Source organism: Hippopotamus amphibius, chromosome 13 (assembly GCF_030028045.1).
Source record: "Hippopotamus amphibius kiboko isolate mHipAmp2 chromosome 13, mHipAmp2.hap2, whole genome shotgun sequence".
NCBI lineage: Eukaryota > Metazoa > Chordata > Mammalia > Artiodactyla > Hippopotamidae > Hippopotamus > Hippopotamus amphibius.
The window spans coordinates 86261187-86284129 of NC_080198.1; the positions used below are offsets into that span (position 1 = coordinate 86261187).

At 41.2% G+C, this 22943-nt stretch overlaps 1 protein-coding gene across 3 annotated transcripts in view; it reads left to right on the top strand.

Moving 5' to 3' along the window:
• Positions 1-22943, top strand: part of LEF1 (lymphoid enhancer binding factor 1) — a 114750-nt gene that overhangs the window by 56114 nt on the left and 35693 nt on the right. For all 3 annotated transcript variants that reach the window (XM_057706690.1, XM_057706691.1, XM_057706692.1), the window contains exon 4: positions 21778-21910. In XM_057706690.1, the coding sequence (XP_057562673.1) occupies positions 21778-21910 (133 nt within the window). The remainder of the gene's footprint in view (positions 1-21777; positions 21911-22943) is intronic.

Here is a 22943-nt window from a genome sequence, read left to right on the forward strand (position 1 = left end):
TGTTTATTTTTAAACCTAATATTTAACAGTTAATCCTAACCTCATGCAAGTGTACCTTATAAATAAATTGAGAAGGTAGTGATTTGTACAGGTTTCATGGCTGATCCTGTTTACCTCATGGGAAGGAGCTGGTAAGATGAGGTGGGAGGCTGTTCCAGCAACTTAAGTGTTTCTCCTGACCATGTGACTGCTCTTATTTTGGTGGAACTGTTCCCAATGCCAAGGCCATGAGACATCTCCCATGTTGTAATACGAGTTATTGTACACGTTCAGAAGACAAATATAAATTTTTATGCGTGTTGCTGCTTTAATTTGGGTAGGAAAAATCAAGCCCAGTAAAGCATTAGTGCAGCACCTCTTAACCAGATAAGGTTGCAGGGAGAAGAGGGTGTACTACGAGTGAGTCAAATCTAGAAGAAGTCGAAAGTAAGTAAGAGGTGGTATGACAAACTGATCGCAGATAAGATGATAACCTGAGTCCTTTTCATTACTAGCATGATGTTATGGCTTGTTACACAACTGTCATCTCTTGCAAAGCACCTGAAGGTTGATGTGGAAAATCTGAGCCATTTGGAGAGGAAACCTCAGAGTTGAAGCACACTATTATAAAACCATGTATCAAGGTTGAGGTCCCTGCAGCTGTACACTTTCCAGAGTGATTGAATAGATGACTCCATCTCTCTCTCTCAAATTCAGTGCAGTTGAGTTTCACTTCATAGCTCTCTCTGTCTCACTCCATCCCTGCCCAGGAAGCCGTCCCTTTCTAGCCAGGCTAGCTCTGTGGATGTCTGGCTCTGAGTCATCAGAGTTGTGCCTTCTGAGGGTATCCTGGCTCCTGTTTATAAGACCTTCATCTGGTAACTGTCTGCACGAGTTTATGTGCCTGTATTAGGTTTTCTATATCTTGTTCTTTCTCTTATCAATAACAGGTGAAATGGCAGTAGGAGGCAGGATGAGGGGGAGGAGAGGAGTGAATGTGGACTACTGGAGTCCATGATAGTCAAAGGACATAACACCCCAATTTTTTTACTTTCAGTGTTCTTAGTGTGTTTGTGTGAAGACCATCATTTACTTGACAGAAACACAGGGGAAATTTTTGTGAAAAACCTAAAAATTTGCACATAGGCTGACTTCAGTGGCTATCCAAAATAAAATTATAGTATATAAATTTTTTATACAAGAAAGCTCAAGTAACACTAAAATTTCACTATGTTATAAAATAAAATTCTTCGATTATAAGGCTGACGCATAATATTCTTGGTGGAAGTTTTGGAGCACACAGAAAAGCAGCGGAGACCAGATCACCTCTAGCCTCACAAGTTGACGTTGTGGTTAACATTTCAGTGCGTGTATTTCCAGTCTTTTTTCTGTTCATGGATACTATATGAGATTCACTTTTCCCAGAACAAAACTAAATCTGTGTGACATTTTCAAAACCCCCTTTTCCCTCTCTGTGCCCATAAGCTCCATCATGTTTGCCTGCAGAGGTCACTGACCTCAGCCCCTCTTCCAGGCGTGAGTCTGTACCTTCATGCGGAATGAAAATGACGAGGGGCGTGATGAGGGCAGGGAGAGTGGACTGTTTAAAAGCCCAGTCCGCCCTTCCACCAAGACCAGTGGACCTTTTTATCATAAGAGGCATGTGAGGTGTGGGTTTTTTTATATTTTTCAATCAGGCTCAAGTTGGACTCTGGCTGACGCACTGTCTGTGTCTAGCCTGCTTTCTGATTTCTATTGTCCCGCTGTTATTACTCATTTTTCAACCTGTCTCCCTCCTCAGTCAGATGGGTTTCCTCTCTCTGAGCACTCAACAAAAGTTGAAAGGGAATATAAATATGTAAACTGCCATTCATCATCAAGTGTTTTTTGATGATCATGTGAGGTTGCTTTTTCTTATGTTTTTTTTTTACCAGTGTGAGTGCGTTTGGAAAATACTTTCTATTTCTGCAACTGATCTTTGAAACTCACCCACAATAGAGGTAGCATTATGGAGGTACAGGATGGCCGGGGCCAGAACTTGGATCACGGGCCTTGCTTGGAGTCTGGTGTCAGCTCTACCACTCTGTAGCCCAGTGACCTCACAGAAGTCATTTTGTTAATTTTGTTTCATGAAAGAAAAGCAATATGAATACCGTAACTGGTACGTGCGTGTGGGGTCATGTATAACAGGGGAAATGGCAGTGAGAGGCGGCCAAGTTGGGGAGGGGCAAGTGAAAGTGGTCTCTTGGATTTCATGACAGCCAAAGGCTGTAACACCTGATTTTTTTCCCCTCAGTGGACCTAAAATGTTCTCAGGATGTGTGTACGATAACAAAGCCTGTTATCATTTCTCACCCACCTGCCTACCCCAGCCTAGTTCACAAAGGCAGCCTCTCCATCCTCTGAGGCTTCTGTCTGGAAACCTGGAAGGCTCTTTTTGCTGGCCATCCCCCTCACCACCACACCTGGTCTGCTGTCACGCTCAGCTCATTGTGCCCTGGCGCCTCCACGGCACGCACGTTTGTGACCGTTTCTCTGTCACTGCCATCCCTCCATCCTGTTACCTCCTGCTGGACTCACTCCTCTCCCCACTGGCCCAGCTTTGCTTTGACACTCCATGTTATAGGTACTTGTATATGTATCTTACCTCCTTGAGCAGGTACCAAGTTCTTTGCGAACAGAGGTGAGATTTTTTTTATTTTTGGCCCCTTTGCCATCCCTCCTTGTCTGGCCCTGCACCTTAACATGGTAGGGGCTCAAGTTAAAGTTTATTCAGTTGGGCAGAAGTGAACTGAATTGATTGGACTGTTTAATCTCTCAGCCAGATTTGGGCTCACCTTTGAGCATTTTTGGTTGATCTGGTAGTGGTGTGCTGCCTGCCATAGGGGGAGTGTTAGATCTGGAGTGGGAGAATCTGGAGCCTGGCTGCAGACAACCACATCCCCAGCTTCCCCGGACGTCACTTTCCGAACTGGCCGACTGAGGGTAGTCAGATTTGTGAGCCCTTAGGCTCCTTCCAGCTCTCGAATCCCACTTTAATAAACTGCTTTGCTCTTGATCACTTTGAAGTGGCACAGTGCCCCCTCTCGTATGAGATAAAATGAATATTTCATCTCAAGCCCAGGAGTCATTCTGTGCATATCCTGTGACGGGAGGCTAATGAGAGCCCTGACAGAAACTCCGTGTTGAAAGAGATGGGATCATGTCCGTTGTTCTGTCTTAAGAATTTGGCCAAATCCTCCGTAGAGAAGTAAGATAGAAGACTTAAAATTTTCATACAAAATGGTAAAAATCATGATTTGAACGTGACTGAAGTTAATGTTGAAGCCACTTGGGAAAATGAAGATATTTGAAGTGAAAACAGTATTTGAACATTAGAGCACGGCCTTTAAACTTTTTATTGCACCCGCAGCGGTCCTCCTGAGGGGTGGACACTGCACGGCAGTGGACCCTTCATACACGTGTACCTTTAGAAGCTCACTGCCTTTTTAAGACGAGGTTAAAATATCAGCCATACTACTTAAAACTCCAGATCACAAATACAGACTTCCCAGGTTTCTGCTGCCAGTACCCTTGGCCTGCTGACCAGGCCAGCAGAAAGCCTTTTTTCTGCTTGCTTCCTCCCTTCCAAGCGTGCCCAGATTCCGAATCTACAAGGTATGCTCCTTTCAGCTCCCATGAAGCAGGCCCGTCTGTCCACCTGGCAGCTGAGAGCAAGCTGAGAAGTCAGTGCCAGTTCCCAGGAGACTTGCAAACACCCTCATCATCCTCTGGCAGGTTGGAGAATACCTGGAAAATTCTCCAGTTCCCTTCTGTCCTTTTGCGGCAATGCCCACAGTCAGACTGGACCAAGTCCAGAAAGAACTCCTGGAAGGGCAGGGGCACAGCAGGGCCAGCAGTAGCCCTCCTGCCAGCATGTGAGCAAGGCCCAGGAATGTGTCTGTGAGGGCCGGGGAGGCTGGCTTCTAAATGTGTCCTCAGTGTGATTATATAGGTGTCATCCGTGTCCCTGAACACACACAGTGTGTCATGCTTTTGCTGTGGGCTGTGCTTTGGTTATATATAATCCCAAGTTTAGCCTTCTGAGATTGCCCTGTCATCACTGCATGTAAAATTACAAGGTTCAGAGATATAATTCACATATACAGTAAAATGTCACTTGGATTTGCCTTACATATATAGTAAAATTAGCCTTCATTCAGTCCAAATCAGTTATTGTGCCTTTAGTTTATTTTTAAAAATTGAGGTATAATTCACATAACATAAAATTTACCGTTTAAATTGTACAGTTCAGTGGTTTTTAGTTGCACAGCTTAGTGGTTTTTAGTCTATTCTCTTAAGTTGTGGAACTATTACCACTGTCTAATTCCAAAGCATTTCTGTCACTTTAAAAAGAAGTCCTTACCTATTAGCCGTCATTCCCAATTATTTTTCCCTCTCCTCAGCCCCTGGCAGCCACTCTTCTTTCTGTCTCTGAATTTGCCTGTTCTGGACATTTCATAGAAATGGCCTTTTGTGTCTGGTTTATTTTACTTCATATAGTTTTTAAGGTTCATCTATATTCTAGCGTATATCAGAACTCCATTCTTTTTTATAGCTGCATAGTATTCCATTGTATGGATATACCACAATTTGTTTATCCATTCATCAGTTGATAGATAATTGGATGGTTCCACATTTTGACTACTATGAATAATGCTGCTATGAACATTTGTGTACAAGTATTTATATGAACACATGCATTCAGTTCTCTTGGGTACATTCCTAGAAGTGGAATTGCTAGGTCATATGGTAATTCTATGTTTAACTTTTTGGGAAACTGAAAAACTATTTTCCTATTTCTTTGAAATATTTTTAAAGGCCTAAATACCACCTAGTTAAAACAATTTAAGAGAAGTAGGAGTTAAGTCAACAGTTTTGGTTAGAGAAAACATAACTGAATTAGTATTATGGTTATAATCTAAGTTGGAAATTTTCAGATTGTGTTAAATACAAGAAAACATATTAGTTACAGTGATTTATGTTATCTCCATATTAAGCTGGCTTAAACAGGGTTGGTGGAGAAAATGAATTCCCATGGGTTTTTTAATAGACATATTCAAACTCTGGTGAAATAAAATTTAATTATTTTCAAGAGTTAGCAGTAGTAATCACAGTTGAGAAGGTATCCTGAGTGTTGTTAATTAATTGAAAGACTTGAGAGCCTGAAGAAATGACCATTATTAACATAAACTGGAAGTTAAAGGGAAGGTGAAAAACAGAGGCACATAGGTTCCTTAAAATGATGATTCTTTGTTTCATGGGCAGGAATTTTCTAAATAGAATGATAGCTTATATTCTTTCTTGACATTTCATTCATCAGCGTGGCTTGCGAGTTGCAGGGCTTGTGGATAATGTATTGATTGATTATACTATTCATTAATATGTTGCAGAACCATTTATAAAGCATAAATACAGATGATGATAGCATGGGGGGGGGGTGGTCTGTGGTGGTTTCTTATTTGGCTACATATTTACAGCTTGACATTTCTCACGCCTGCCTCTGAGGCCCCGTGACCTGTTCCAGATCAACTTTTCCAACCTAGTAAGAGAGGCTTTCGGCCACTGGATGATCAGAAAATGGGCTGCATCATGGTTAGGTGAAAGAAAATAGTATTTAGTCCAGCCTTTCTTACTTATTTTGTGGTGTTGGACTTTCCTGAGCTTTCTTGTCCTTGTCTGAAAAATGGGGATATTAATAATCCTTTTCTTCCAGGGCAATGCCAAGATCCAAATGAGACAAAGAACATGAAGACACTTTGTAAACGAATGTAAATTGGTAGTTTTGTCATAGTTCAGTTCTGGCTTTCCCCCTCAAGCCGTCAGCCTTTCCTTGGAGTGGCTTATTCGTAGCTAGACCAAACTGCCAGTGCTGCATCCTCTTTGCAGTAAAGTACTTAGAGGAAACATAGAATCTAGGCTCCTGAAGTACAGCAGGACTCTTCTTCAACGATTGTTATTTTGTGGGACCATAACTCTGTGGCCACGCAATTCATGGTGCTTACTAGTACTCACTCTGTCCGTGCAGGCTCTGGGCTGGCCTTTTTGTGCAAGTGCACCTAACTCGGGGGGCTGCCACCTCCCCGCCCTTCTGACAGGGCATTGCCACTTCTTAGTCACAGACTAGTCTAATCGGGTTTGTCTTTGGAGGTTAATGTAGTGGTGGAGATTCAAGGTAGACTTGGGGTGCAGGAGCACACAGCGGTTCCTGTCTTTGCTGCAGAAAGGGAGAAGCCCTCTATGGAATTTTGGGGGGATGACTCATCTCATGTGGACGTTTCTGTCCCTTGTCATGGTTAGCACAGCCTTACAGGTCCTGGCTTTGGGAGAAACCGGGTTTCATGACAGTTAAAATGCCCCTGCCCTGTCTTACATCTGCTCTGTGAACTTCATGGCTGTTTCCTCAGATTCCGAATACAGGCCGCCAACAGGCCAGTGCCCCGGCAGCAGTGTGACACTGAGCCATCTTCACACTGATTTTTTAAACGCTCAGGTAAATAAGTCATCTCCGATCATATGCAGTTCTTTCTTTTGTCTTCCTGACATTCTTCTTCCTTCCTCCTAGTTACTACTAGAAGAATCAGAACTACAGGATATTAAAGTATTGGAATTCAAAGCTTGGGATCACAGGGTCGTTGGTGCTGGAGAGGGCACTGAAGATACCCGGGCCCACACTTTTATCTTCTGTTGATGGCAGGAATCCAACCCTCAGACTCAACAGCTTGACGTTGTTGCACCTCAGTCTTGCCTACCCACTCTCCACATACATTGACCTCTCTCTCACTGCCTCCTGCGTTTGTGGGTCATCTTTGGTCTTTCTTGCCTCCCCTTCCCCCCAGGATATATGTTTCCTCTTTCTGTATTATCAAGTCAGTCACTACCTCCAGACAGCATTAAAATATTGGTATTCAGATGGAGCAGGTGACACATATTAAAGAGGTAAATCGAAATACCTTCATGCATTTAGATGGCCCATATTGTAGCATATTTGCATCAGAAAAACATACTAACACAAAGAAGTTATCTTAATAGGGAGTAGGGATTTCTTTGAGGCTGCAAATCACTAGTGAAACAGTGATTGAGAGGATTCTTTGAGGCCATTATTAACTGTTTCAGCAAATTTTTAAGTTAGCTTTATCTGGTATTCACCAAACTCATGCATGCGGACTCAGGTAATAACTTTCTCCGTGAAGAAAATGAGATTAATGACTTTTTTCCCGAAGTGTAATTAATATTGTATTAACATCGTGTCTTACCATTTCCAAAGTGTTTTTCCGTGCATGATCTCATTTGATCCTTATACACTTAGCCAGGGAAAATATTAGCCTCATTTAATGAGCAATCTGAAACACAAAAAGGGTATGTCATTTGCTTAAGTTCACACAACAAATAGCAGGTAGGACCAGGAATAGTATCCAGGTCTTTTGACCTCAAATCCAATGTGCTATTATTATCTGACCAAGAAATGACCGCTACCCCCAGCCTTCACGTAGAAACTCGGGCAAAAGCTTTGTTAAAGCAGAGAGTAGAGTGTCTTAAGAATATTCCTTAATTAGCCCTTAAATTATTGTTGCTTTTTTGTACTTCTCCCTAAAATTCATAATTCTTTCAGATATCCCCAAGTTGATTTTCATATTTTCTATGGGGAATTTATATCCTGTTTCTTGAGTGAAAGTGCTATAAAGACAGCAGCCTCTCATCTCCCTCTTTTTTAATATTTAGTCCAGTACCAGATTCTGTGCAGCTGGTCTGGACAATTGCTCTTTGATATACCACCCTCATGTTGGAAGCTGCATTCTTTGATGCACATATGACACAGTTTCAGTTATTTGCCTTTTTGTGTGAAGTTCATTTGTTACGAATAACTTTCAAAAGTAATAACATTAAGCATTTTCTACTTTTTTGTGCTACGTGAACTGTTTCCATGTGGGGAGGGAAGAAAATGCCTGCAAATCTACAAGTCTCTTCTCATTGCCACGCAGTGGAATTCCTGTCTACTGACTCAAACTGAGTGCTGTTGAGACCCAGAGGCAGGGAACAAGGCACAGTAATTGATGAACAACCGCCACACATTTTCCCAGTGCTAGCAGGGCCTGGGGACATGGATCAGGTCATCCTAAATCATATCAAATGATAATCTTTGAAATTTCTTATTCTGGAATGGTTTCGGACGAAGATCGAGAATATGTTCCTGTTGCTTGTCAAAGAGAAATGAGGAAAGAAAAGTTTGTTACACCCAGTAATTTAGGAAGGGATTCAGTGTTTGCCAGTGGTGTGCTGTTTCATGTTTAACAACCAGCTTGGGGGGGGGGAAGTGGCACTGACTTTTCATATCTGCAGATTTTCATGGTATAAATAATCCCACCATGGCCAATTTCAAGATGCCAAGATAATATTAACAGGTTCTCAAAATTCCTGAAAATTTAGCAGTTGGCTCTAGAGAGCCAATATAAGCCAGCTCCAACACACTGCCGTAAATAAAGAGTAACCTAGGCTGCTCTTGGGAAGGGTGTATAGATCAGGCATTCAGTATCTGCCTTGAGTTCATCAGCAAGTTTTCCCAAAAAGGATGCAAAATAAAATTCAAAAAGGCAATTTCCTATTCACAATAAATGCTACAAAATAGAGTTTATCTTTGATTTGATTTGTTTTTTAATTTTTTTACAATTAAATTCTTGGATACCAATCACAATTATCTTTTATATTCATGGAAGTATCCTTTTTCACCAACAGAGAATAGCTATTGTCATTTTTGCTACTGTACTTTTCCACTGGCTATAGGATATTTCTCTTTTATAATATATAAATAGAACTGAGTTTTTAAAGGGTCTTTACATTTTGCTTCCTCTTTTTATACCATTGAGACATATTTTCAAGGAAAGTTTGCTATTCTAGTTTGACTTATTTGTGGGCTTTCAGATGAATCAAAATGTGGCAAATTACATAAAATCCTGTTTGTGTAATCTACTTAATTTGTCACCCAGGTTTTATGCCTCAGTTTCAACTTATTTCAAGATTTTGTTTTCAAATCCAAAACAAAAGTTTCTTTTTCCTTGACTCATGTAAGTATATCCTATAAGTAGTGATGTCTGCAGCGTCAGTTTCACTCAAGATAAACTCTAGTGTGTTTTTGCTTTTTCCAGACAATATACTCTGATGTGAGATGGGAAAGATGGTTGCCCATCAAGGAATGAGTTAATTATTAACTTGTAATGAATCTGAAAATGTGTGTTAGGTGTTTTTAAAAATAATCTGTGCTGACAAGTTGAAGTTACATATAACTGCTGCACAACACACCTTTTATTCAAAAGGCCCACTGACCTATAAAAGGTAGATATCATTTAGTAATTCCTTTCATGCTATAATATGAAATGTATAGTTTTATACTACTTGTCATATAATTACTCGGTTTTAAACTTACTGACTTGGCCCTCAGTATGGAATGTTGGAATCCGATGTTTGATTTCCGGCTCTACCAGTAAACTTTTTTGATTTTCAGCTTTCCTTATCCATAAGTTTCCTTTTTCATAAAAGGAACTTTTGTCAATAAATATGCCTTTTGTTGTTGTTGCTTATTTGTTTTAAGTCACATTGCAGTACAGTAGGGAGAGGTGCATTCTTACCTATAGATTTTCAAACCATACAGCAGAGCTATCTGTTAGAAATATAATGTGAGTCCACAACTGCAAGTCATATGTATAATTTTTAATTTTCTAGTAGCCCCATCAGAAAAGATAAAGAGAAACAGGTAAAATTAATTTTAGTAATAACTTTAACACAATATAACCAAAATGTTATTTCAACATGTAATCAATATGAAAAATTACTGAGATATTCTACATTCTTTTCTCCACATTAAGTGTGTGAAATCCAGTGTGCATTTTACATTTATAGCACATTTACATTTGGACTAGCCACATTTCAAGCCCTCAAAAGCTGGTGACCAATGCTGGTGACCAGTGGCTACCATACTGGACAGCATAGCTCTGTAGAATAGCTTTAATACTTATCTTACAGTGTAAACATCACATATATACATTGATAGAAAATGGTTTGCTTTTCCTAATAAGCTTTAGCTCTCGATTAGTTTTATTGTTAGTAGCTGAACCCAAAATAATTTGTATTTTTTTCTTTGATTTCTGAAAGACTCCTCAGCAAATTCTATAGAAAAATAAGGATCCTCACAGACTTAAATGTTACTCTTCTCACTTTTCAAAACACCCAGTTTTACACAGTGAATAGTTTACACATATGGCACTAATTAAAATCAGAGACAGCTTGATGGGACAGAGTTGGCACATAAGCCTTCTCATTACTGTTCTGTGAATGCTTCACACCTGATCTTAAAACAATTTTATTTAACTAAGTAAATTTTATTTAAACTAAAATAAGGTAAATGCTTTTCATAGTTACGTTAAGTGTGAAGGATCCCTTTTCAATATGAAAATACTAGGTTTACACCTGTCGGCCTTTGCCCCTGTGGAATTTTGTACCATCCATTCGCAGCCTGAACATAAAAACAACTCATCCACTCTCTTGGGTAGCTGTGGGACTCCCCTGCCCTCGACCCCATGCAGGCTGCCCCCTTCCCCTCTGTGGGGAAATCTTCCAGCCCTCTGAAACTGAATGAGAGATTTTGCTGTGGTGGCCATGGGAAGACTTACCTTCCCTTTGAATGTGCTGTCCCTGGGCAGTCGTAGGTGGAGAGAGTCTTTTTAACCAGCCTGTGCTCAGACCAGCACCAGCAAACCTGATGGAGTCTATTCAGGGTTGATGGCTCGTGAGGTCCAGAGGAGAACTTCTGGGGATCCATTCACCCCAAAGCAGTACACTCCCTCTCTGGTTCTGGAGCTCCTGGAGTTGCCTCCTTCTGCCCTTCCCTGTTACCTCTCGTCGTTGTACAGCGTTGTCACTGGGCTGCAGAGGAGCCGATACCCTGCCGCTTCTGCTCTGCGCTCTCTGGGGTAGACAGAAGGCCCTAGGCCTGACTTCTTGCCCACCGTTACTGACTTGTTTGCCTTCCGTTATTTCCCAATGACCCACACAAATACTACTTTCAACAAGCAGATTGACGTCCAGCTTGTTAATAATAACACATTTTTATGCAGTGATTGCTAAAGCACTTCTCTCTCAGAACAGGGCCGCAGTTTTCAACCTACGGCCCGTGGGCCGCTCGGCACGCTGTGCTCCCCTGTGCACACCGAAAACTCCCCCACCCCAGTGCACTGATGTGTGACTGTATTTGTCAATAAAAACATTTATACGCAGCTTTCTTCAGATCACGCTGTCTGTGATCCAGAAGACGTTACAAACCACCGGAACCTTGCTCTGCCCCATGTCCTTGTGCTGTAAAACTTCACGTACACATGCACGCCATAGAAGCCCACGCTCCTGCAGCTGGCAGCCCAGGCAGGCCCCTCCTCCTCATCCTGCCTTCTTAGAATCTAGTGATCCTTCCTTTCACCTGTGCCCCATCCCTTTATTCAACTTTGAATTAGCTACGGTCTGGCCTCTCTTGTCCTAATGTCTTATCACTAGCACAGTAAATCTCAAACCTGTTTGTTTTGCTCTTTGGTTTGTTTGTTTATCTTGAATGATTCCAGTTCTTTCTCTTAATTTTCAAAGAATCTTTAACATGAAAAATAAATGCAGCGCTCAGAGGATTAAGGGGTGTGGTGAAGATATTGTGAAATCAATCAAATGATAGGATGTTGCAACTTTACATAAGCCATTTAATTATGTCATTTTCCCTTTTACTCTGATCTTTTCTAAGCTTAACCCCAGTCCTTCTATTTATAGACTACAGGTACTGAAAAGTGTGGTCCCCTTTAGACTCCCAGAATGAGTTATCTCCCCTTGTGGCCATTCTTTTCAGCAGTTCACAGTGAACAGTTCATCTGTTTGGGATAGAACAGACCTGTATTTAATCCAGGTTCAAGATTTACAGGCTAATCTGTGTGACCTTGGGCAAGACTTAACCTTTCTGAGCCTCTTTGTTTCCTTATTTGAAAATGGGGAAATAAATTTGATCACAAATGTAAAGACATCATTCGTAGTTCCTAGAATATAGTAAATATTCAGTGAATGTCCCTTCTCTTGTCTTTCTCACTCAAGCATCTGGGTTTTAACCTGCACTTTTGATTTATTTCCCTTCTACCGTGTTTATTTCATACAGCATTTAGTGCATTATTAGTGATTAATAAATGGTAAGACAATCATATGACTCTTTAGGGTCAGGTAGTTAAGCCAGAAGCTTCAGGTTAGACAGACCCTTGTAATAAAAGAGTGGCACATAAATGTAAAATAATGATTTTTCTAAAAATTTTCTTAAAAGGCAGACAGTTGGCCGAAATCTGATGCGTTGGTTGTTAACATTTTCTTCAGAATAAACCTGTTTGGAGCCGTAACTCTGTTTAGTGGTTGCCCTTTTCCATTCTTTAGGCCAGGACCCTGCAGTGACCGAGGAACTTCCCTTGCACGTAGTCCTCCCTGACGTTGGAAGGAGGGGCTGGGGGGGGGGGGGGAATCCTCTCTCGTCCCTTCCCCTCTGAGCCGACACTGCTCTCAGCTCTGACGTGTGGGAATAACAAGCTGTTGACGATGTAGTCCCTGGATTAAAAAAAGCAAAAAGGAGAGGAGAAAAACACAGAACTAAACCTCAGAACTTTATAGTATAACCAGAATCACTGTAACACCAGAGAATAACGTTTGTAATGGTGCTTCATTTCTATCTGCCTTAAGATCAATGGATGATAACATTTTGTAAACACAGAAAAAAATGAGAAAGTGAAGTGGGTTGTCTGTGTCTTAGCAGATAGCATCAGGTTTTGTAGCATCCTGAGCTGATCAGAGCTGCCTCCACTTCTGCTGTCTTCCTCCCACGGTTAGCTTTAGGAAAGAGTGGTTATGGGGTAGGCCTGACGTAGTCACAGGGCCCTTGGAAAGCACGTTTCTCCAGAAGAAACCTGGAGAAGAGGAAATCAGAGACTCAAAGCAAGAAGCATTTGATGCACAGTGTAAGGGCTGCTTGTGAGGGAATGGGAGTGGCCCCACCTGACCAGCAGCAGGGAAATGGGGACCACCACAAGCAAATGAATTCTACTAACAGCGAGAGTGAGCACGCAGAGCGTCCAGACAGGAACGCAGCCTGGCCAACACCTGTGGTACCCCGAGCTAAGAACTTGGTCACACCATGCCAGGATCCTGCCCCGCCGAAACTGGGGGATAATACATTGTGATGTGTTAAGCCGCTAATAAGTTTGTGATAATATTTTGGGCAGCAGTGGAAAATATGAGGATCAGTCCCTGTTTTTAATTCAAGGGTATGAATTCTTTCTTGAACAGAGCTGACGTAGTGTTGAAAGCCTCATTCAGATCTTTAGTCATGAGAAGTAGATATTGAATGCCTCCACTGTACCAGAACCTGTGCTAGACCCTGGCGGTAAGTTACCAAGACCAGACCTCTATCTAATGAGAGGAAACAAATGCACAAACAAGTAGTAACAACGCAGTGTGGCAAATGCATGGCAAGATGTCCTAGGGCTGCCAGCACAGAGCCAGTGATGACTGGGTGTACCTGAGGAGGTTGAAAAAGCCTTCTTAGCACCAAAGGGTGCAAATCCGTATTCCCAGCTATTCTGTATCAAGAACTCCTTTGAAGAAAATAATTCAAATTGAATGAATGAACACAAGTCTGGGGTCCTGTATTGAGTTAAAAGATTGAAGGAATGTAAACATTTTTAAATGTCATTTAAAAGGATGTGGTACATATTATTTTTGATTGTTTGCTTTTCAAATTTCTCTTGATTTATACATTTATACTACTAGCAAATAGGAAGGAAAAAATAACTTAGTATATCATGAAAGCATTCTACCTTTGAAACCCATTAATCAAATTCTCTCTGAATTCAGCTTAACAAAAATAATGCTTTTCATCTTATCATCTTGGATCACCCACAATCAACAACTGTTTCTGTACCATTTCTTTACTGTGGGCGGCAGTTCTCAGTTCCCCTGATCGGTAGCCTCAGGGGCCCCTGAGATAGGGTGTCCTTGAGGGCAAAACTACCCTCATGATAACGACAGCACATTATTTGTCTTTTCCACTGTGTTGGCATTTGCATCAGTGGCACCAAATGGTACTAATAGTCATTGAATTCTGTACCTCAGCACCCTCCCAGGGGAAAAAAATGCCACTTAAGAATATCCTTGTTGAAGCAGTAAAAATTTTTTAATTATATTAAATCTTGACCCTTTGACGACATAACTGAAACTGTGGTTCTTTGGACTTTGGTATTGGTAGATACTTTCTCACCAATGAGGAAGGTGAGTCTCTCTTCAGTGAAAACAGTTGATAGCATTTGTTGCCAGTGGTAAAATTTGAGCTTTGAAGCAAAGATTAGAATTTTAGAGACCTTGTACCCACTGCTGTAGGCTTGATAACTTCCCAAATCCGTAAAGCTTCTCTGATGAGATGAGTGATGACATTAATGAATGTGATTTTTATATTGCATAAAAAACTATGTCAACTCAGTGAACACTATTTTCCAAATGACCAATGCAAAATCATGCATGGGCGAATTCAAAGTATAAGGCAGAGCAATCAATTTTAGTGTAAGAGGAGGAAAAATATATTGATGAGGTTTTTGATTCTACATTGCAGCTAGCCTCTAAAACTACCGCTTGTTGAGTTTTGGTTTAGTATCAAAGAAGATCCACAATTATCTGAAAAAATTATTAAAATAATTCTTCCCTTTTCAGCAACATATCTGTGTGAGGTCAGACTTTCTTCCTATACTTCAGCCAAAATAACATATCAAAATGGAGATTTGCATGTAAAAGCAGATATGAGAATCCCACTGTCTTCTATTAACCCAGTTACAGAAAGGAGAACTTGGCGGGTAATTTCATCTGAATGAAAGCACAGTTCTAAATTCTAAAACGTACTGTGTCTCAGAGGTGAGTGATTTGAACTTTGGGGAGCAGAGTAATTCGTTTATTGGCCCTCTTTTCGCTTTCCTCTTTCCTTTATCCATTCCACAAATATTTGTTGAGTGTATGTTATATGCCGGAACTTGATAGATGTTTTATTTGCATTGTTCGTTATTCCTCACCTTCATCTCCTGAGGTTTTATTCCACCCATTTTACATATGGGAAAACCGAGATGCTGAAAGATGAAGTGAATTACCTAAGCATAGCAACTAAATGGTATTTGAATGTTTGGGATTTGAACTCTGCCTCCAGTTCCTATGTACTTGAATATTAAATTACATTATTCCTCTCCTCATCCACCTGGCAACCAGAGAATGCCAGCGCTGTCTGTTTTGAGTCCTTGGGATACAAGCTGTGGACTTCAGAGTCACCAACTTGTTTTCAAATCCTGTCTCTGCTACTTAGCATCCATCCTGTGTGATCTTGTATAAAACTACTTACCCTCTCAGAACCTTGGTTTCCTTCTCTATATAACATAAATGGTAAACCTAATTTAGGGGTGACTTTAGGATTAAATGAGGAAACATATAGAAATCATCACCTTATAGAGAAGTGGGAACATGGAGAGTGTGCCACACCTTTTCATTTTAGCAGCAGTTCCAGCACTCTGTTTGGAGTCCTGCTGGTGACATCAGTCTTCTCCAAGGGGCCCTTTGTCCTGTCCAGACCCTTCATCACAGTTGAGCCCAGGGCAGGCTACACTCAGCCAGCAGGGTGGTTTGGAGCAGCGGTGGAAAGAGGAGCTGAGGAGTGAACAGTGTGGGGCAGGACGAGCAGAGACATAGGTGCCCAGCCGTGCCAGCACACGTTCTCTCTCCTCTGATTATTACTTAGTTGTGTCCAGAAGGACTCAGCCTTCTCATCTGTAAATGTAGAGCTGATACCGTCCACCTCTGTAGATGAATGCCAGAGATATAAAGGCATAGCCATGATGACGGGCACTTACTGGGTGTCCAGTGCACCTGAATTCCCTTCCCTGCAACATGTTCCTTACCCTCTTAGGGAAAAAATTCCAGGTGTCCAGTAGAGACCATCCCTTTGCCTCCAGAGTTGGGCACATGGAATTTTTGTCCTTTGCGAACCTTAGAGTTTTACCATTTCCTGCTCAGGAAGTCTGCAAAGTCTGGGGCCTCATCAGATACCTGAAAAAAGCTGCAGCATGACAACCGGTAGTGGTCGTAGATTTGACAGCCACATCAGATCTGAATCAGGTGTTTAGCTTTGGTGGATCTTAGGAAAGATTTCCAGTACCAAGTGTTACTTTTGAGTTCTAGTGAATGCAAGAATCGTTGTATCCTTTCTGGGTAAGTTAAATCTGCTCCTCTTTGTGGGAAGGCTTGAGAGGCTCAGATTCTCAGAAGAGGAGGGGACAGCATGATATGAAATTAAATGGTTTCTAGTTCATGAACATCAGACTTCTTAAGAGTTAAATAAAAAGTAAAATGCCACCATAACGATTCATGCCAGGTGAAACTCCTCATCTCAGTAAGTTGGTGGAGTGTTAAAATTCCCCTGGATTCGTTTATTACCAGGAGGACTACTGATAAAAATGCACAGCCAATTGAAATGGAACTCAAGACCTTTATGCACAGCCAGATCCTGCACTGTGGGTTTAGTGGAAATCTGGAGATGTGCAGAAAGGGGACAGGCCAGCAGGCCAGCAAGTTTCTCCCCCAATTACTCCACTTACCAGCAGGCCCACGGCCTTAGCCAGGAGGGAGGTGAACCACTTCTTGGTCCTTCCCAGAACCACATCCTCAGAGGCTGACAACATTCACAACAGCTTGAGTTACTGCCAGTGGTGAGTGGGTCATTTCTGGGAATGTTGCTTTGGGGGTGGCTCTCAGGATCCCTAAGTGGCACCCACTTCGTGTCCACAGGAGGTGTGGGTTTTATTGGCTTTCATGCCAAAGAAGTCCTTACCTGCAGGGGCCAGCCTGGGTGGCAGCCGAGCTAGCTTCCTTGGAATGTTTTGCAGGCCTGGAGAGAAAGGCGGCAGTTGAGTCTCTGCAGCTCTGACCGCTTCTACTAAGGTACCTCTTTGTCTGATGTGATGCCTGTGCCGGGGACGGAGACCACAACGGGCATTTCATGGATGTCACATACTGTCAGCTATGGCCCAGATGGTCAATTCAGTGCCCAAGATTTTATGAACTAGGCTCTTCAGGGAGGCCACGTGGTGTACTGGTAATGAACGTGGCCTCTAGAGCCAGACTTTCTGCATTTGAATCTGGCTTTGCCACTTACTAGCTCTGGGTCCTCAGGAAAGTTCCTTACCTTCTCTGTGCCTCAGTCACATCTGGAAAAGGAGGAGGATGATAGTACCTGCCTGAAAGGTAATTATAAAGTGTTTAGTATATAGGAAGTACTTGGTTTGTTGCTGTAATTATTCTGTGCTTCGTGGGTAGGGGGGCCTGAGGGTGGTTTTTCCAGTTTGGGGAAAGAGTGTGGCCTTCCTCCTGAATGTCCACATGTGGGTGCTGAGTTGAGTGTAGGCAGGAGAGCTATGTTCTCAAATCCACCCTTGATATTTTCTGCCCCTTTTCCAATACCTGCTCTTTTCATCTTTTTCCTTTGCTCACCTGGCTGATCACACCTGCCTGAGATGTGTAGCTGGAATCGGAAGATCAAGGTCTGTGGCCTGGCTCAGCCACTTGCTGACACGTGAGCGTAGACAGGTTACTGAACCTCTCTGTGAGCAGGTGTGGAGAATTTGGGGCGACTTAAGCCTGCCAGGTATCTAGTAAAGGTGGAGTAATTGTGCATGCTGTTTCCTGAGATGATCAAGGAAAGGGCCCATGTTGGGAATACCTGGTGGTTCTCTGGAAGCTAAGATTTACCTGACTATACCTGTGAATGAAAAAGAGTCGAAATGATTTTTGCCCTTCCTCCCTCCCTTACAGGGATATGTGTGCTGGGCAAAGTACTAGAGGGGGAGTCAGGAGGCTGGGGCTCCATTAGGTGTGGTACGAGGTGCCTGGTTCCCAGCACAGAGGCGTAGGAGCCAAAATGATGGAATTTCTCTGCTGCGTGGTTCCCTGTATGGAGTGCCCCAGGAGCTTCCGTTCCCATTTTCCTCACAGTGAACCCTTTATCACTGGAATTGTGTAGTGAGCAGGGCTGTCTTATGTGCTGGCAGTAGTCATGGCTTGATCACCCATTCCCTGGTGACCTCTATTTGTCAGCTTCCTGTCTTAGAAAATAAGGATCTTAGACTAAATGAACTTTTGGCTTCTTACAGCTTTAATGTGATTTGGAGGCATGTAATTAGGTATACACTGTCTCTTCTACCACCTAGTTCCTCTTCTTGATAGTACTTGATGCCATCTTTTCAGATTTTGCTTGGGGTTTTTTGTTTGCTTTGTTTATATATATATATTTTGTCTCCAGTACCCACATCCCCATTTCCAGGCCCCTAGAAAGGAAGCTGCATGAGAACAGGGACCTTGTCTCTGTTGGCCATCAGCACGAGAATAATTCTTGGCACATTTTAGGTATCTAATGAATATACACATATGCCCACCTATACCCCTGTAACCAGGCATTATAATGTAGTTACATAAGTTTGTCTGTAGACGCTAAGTAGCCGATTAGTTATTTCTCTCCTTACACACTTCCCTCCCCAATATACAGCACATGGTTATTTGGAGATCAGAAGACAAGAATTAAGATATGGTTATATCGAGAGTTTGGGATTGACATGTAGACACTGCTGTATTTAAAATAGATAACCAGCGAGGACCTACTGTATAGCACAGGGAACTCTCCTCAATATTATGTAACAATGTAAATGGGAAAATAATTTGAAAAAGAATAGATACATGTATATGTATAACTGAATGACTTTGCTGTACACCTGAAACTAACACAACATTGTTAATCAACTATACTCCAATATAAAATAAAAAGTTCACACACACACACACACAAAAAACCCTTAGGGGAGAAAAAAGGAATGGTGATTATTGTCTGTCTGAAAACTTACACAAAGTAGCAGTGCCTGGGCTCTCGCCTTGTGTGTGCATGTAGTATCAAAGGACAGTAACTCCTGGTATGAGAGGAAGCCCACAGCTTAGGGCAGAGGACACTTGACTGTGAGGGCGGTGTGCCAAGCACCTGTGGTGTCGGGTGGGTCCTTCTGTATACATAGTGGAGGTGGTTGGTAGGAGGCAAAATATAAACCTTAGACCTGTGCTCACTCACATTATTGAGATTTCATATTGCTTTTATTATTTGGCCACAAAAATGGACATAATCCTTGTTGGCTTTAACACACCTACGAGTGCTGCTATTCGCTACCCATCTTGCAAAATATAAGACAAGGCCAGAGCTTAAATTAAAATCCTCAGCTTCTTATCTCCTTCTCACAGGAAAGCAAATCTGTGTTGAAAACCGTAAAATTAAGAGGAGAGCAAGGATAGCATAATTTAACAAAAATTCACGGCGCCAGATTCTGAGCTATATGACTGGAGGGATAGGTCAGATGTTAAGAAGATGCTGCCTGCTAATGCATGTTCCTTAAGGTGGTGCTCTGGAAATAAGAAAGGCATGCAAAATAAATATATTTTTTCCCAGAAGATTTCTGCAATGCTTATTCTTTTTAACTACCTCTAGAAAATATTTTTTTAGATTGTTTGGCAGTTATGCTTCTTATGAGACTTCTGAAATGAAACTCAGAGCACTTATTCTAAACTATAGTTGAACTATATTCATATTGGCATTTGGGCGTTGAGATTTTTGCTTCCATATTTACAAGGGTTTATAATAATAATATTCTCACACCCACCCACCCACCCCCATTTCCTCCAGCATTCTAAATTCCTTATGTTTAAGAAGCTCATTCTGTGTATTTGGCAACTGCATCATTAACACTTAAAAAGCATTGAAACATTTTTTTTAACCTTTTACACATTTATATGCATAGATGTATGTGCAGAGGTGTATAGAGAAAAGGCATGTGGCTTTGATAATGGTGCTCTATTTAATAAACGCTCAGGGCTGTATGAACTATGCAAGTCCTGCCATTAGAGAGAAGCTGATAATTATAAAATAGAGGAAAGTCTAGTATGGATATTATATCATTGTCTATAAAAAAGTGTGATTTTTCCCCCCTTGCTTTTTTTTTTTTTTTTCCTTTTCATCAGTTTCTTTTGGGTGGAGGTTGTAATGATAGGGTACAGAGAATTACTATTGCTAACTGTAAAGAGAATTAAGTGTTACTAAGGTAATTATTCCTAATTTTCCTGAGGATGGTTTTTCCTGTTGGAGCCACGTACTTTTTATACCTAATTTGTGAAAAACATGAAATAATCATCATGTGTCATAGGTGCAGCCACCATACGTGTGTATGGGCCTGTAGCCATTCAGATACGTCCCTACATTTTAAGCAGTTTACACTGTGCAGTTTTCAGGCATTTACTCAGATTTTTTTTTAACACAGGTGTTTGTTTCTGGAGAAAGTGATTTCATGTGCATTTTAGTCTGTAGTATAGTAACAATCTCACTGTTTCAAACTAGCTATGGTGAAGGCATGTCTGAACTAGTGAATGAGAAAATATTTAGAATTCATTGTAGTCTAGTCCTCTTAAATTCACAAGTTACCTATGACTGTAGTGTTTCTAAATATAGATCTTCCTGAGACTGCCTTAATTAGGAGATGAGTTTAAAATCAGAAACATATTTTGTGTGTATATAATTGTGTTGACTTTACTTTCTTGGCGGGGGGGGTGGGGGGAAGTAGAGTTTCTTTTAAAACAACCTCCTAATTAGGTTAAACTGCCTGAATCTTGTTTATATTACTGATTCGCTTAGTAAGCACTTTCGGGGGTGTGGGGTTGGATTCAACTTTCAATAAACAAAAGAATTCCAGATTTCAAATTGATGAAGTCCATATAAATAACCTGACTGTTTAAAAAGTGTTATTGTTATATAGTTTTAGAATTCCAAGTTAAATAATAAAATTTATTTTTAAACAAATATAAAACACATAAAATGTAAAATATAAATGTTAACAATTTAGAGTGTTCTTACAAGCCATATTTCACGTTATGCAGTTAAACTCAAGACTGGAAATTCTCTTTTATCAATTAAGACTTCTAGAAACTAAAGAACCTGAAGATGAACTGAGCAGCTCTAAAGCATAATGAAAGTTGGTCATGTTTGATTGACAAAACTATAAAACATGAGAAAATGGTATAATGTGGTTCTTAAAGATGTACAACTCTAGAATTATGAATTTTATAAACTAAGGTGATACAGCAAGTTTGTATACACTGGGTTGTTTAGAAAGTTGCCCTTTTGGGTTGACAATATTGATTCATTTATCTATTCATTGAACAATATTTATTGAATGCCTTTTTATGCCAAACATATGTAATGAATAAAGAGTTTATAAAACATGCATAATGTTTGCTCCAGTAACCCTTTGTTGACTTTAATCTGAGGAGATAAGCTAAAAGGGGAGTGTAGATATGTATGTACAGAAATTGACGTCCTGTGGAATAACAGTGACCAACCTAAATCTCCAAAGGGGCCTTGGTAAATAACTGATCCTTTCTTGGTGGGATAGTCATGTGCTTGAGGAATACTTAACATGAGAAAATCCTGAAGATCTACCTGAGTAAAGCAGAGGATTTCAGGTGTCCAGGGCTGGAGATGATTCTCGGATCACACTGCCGCCCCGTTACTGCTGTTGGGTGACTTTGGCCGGGGGAGGAGACAGGAGCTGGGTGGCCATGTTAACGGTCGTCCTTGTGGTTACTTTGCAGTCAAACAAAGTGCCCGTGGTGCAGCCGTCCCACGCAGTCCACCCTCTCACCCCCCTCATCACTTACAGCGACGAGCACTTTTCTCCAGGATCACACCCGTCACACATCCCATCAGATGTCAGCTCCAAACAAGGTGAGAGCCCTGCCTCCCCAGGCCTCGTTGGATAAGCAAGGAGCCTCGTGTCGTTAGTCCGAGTGACCTCACAGGTGCCTCTGCCCGTGTTACTGGGTGGGTCATCATACATTGGTAGGAGGCAAGATAGCAATTTTTTTTTATAAGCATACAAGAATTCGTTGTTGGCTTCTTTTCTTTTTCAGGATTTAAAAAAAAAAACACAGAGGAAAAATATTGAAGGGCATTTTCAAAGTGACAGCCTGAAGATCTATGATCACAGTATAAACCAATGTTATGAAAATAGATGACAAATTCAATCCTCAGTACTCCTGCCATATTTGTTTATTTCAGCATGTACGAGGTGTTGATGATAGTGTTAAAAAAAAGAAAGAAAAGGGACAAAGTAGGAGATTTTTTTCTTCAAATGTTATCTTTTTGAGCCTTTTGTGATTTCTTTTGGTTTCAGTTATATCTCTGTTGTATTTTCTCCTCTTTTTGTTGTTTCCCAGCACCAGCTTAGATATAAATATAATTAAAATACAAAACCATCTCTGTCTAAAGTCAAAGCAACATGAATCTTACTTTGCTTCTCTGAGTTCTGCTTCTGTATCATTTACAGAGAAACACACATCATAAGAGGTCTGAAAAATCAAAACGGCCCGTTTCTAACCTAATGGGTGTGGGTGTGGGTTTGTTGTCAGACACATAGCTCAAGTTCTCCAAGCCTCCTGGTTCCATCAGCTTAGAGCATACTTTGAAGGGGAGTTTGTTCACAGGGTAGCCCTTATTTTTTCCATGTAGGTACACACTTGGACCTCAACAGGATCTTTAGACATTCCAAATAAAAGGTCCTGTAAAAGCACGTGAAGGCAGAGAATGTAAAGGGGTCCAGGGTGCCATCTCCAGCACTTCGTCCTTTGTCCAGCCCTATCTGTGATCGGTAGTGAACAACAGAATTTAGTAAGTATGTGAAGAAGAGTGCAGTTCAGAGGCTAGGTGTTTTCCCCACTGCTGTGAACACTTGTAGGTTAGATACGTATCATGTTCATTT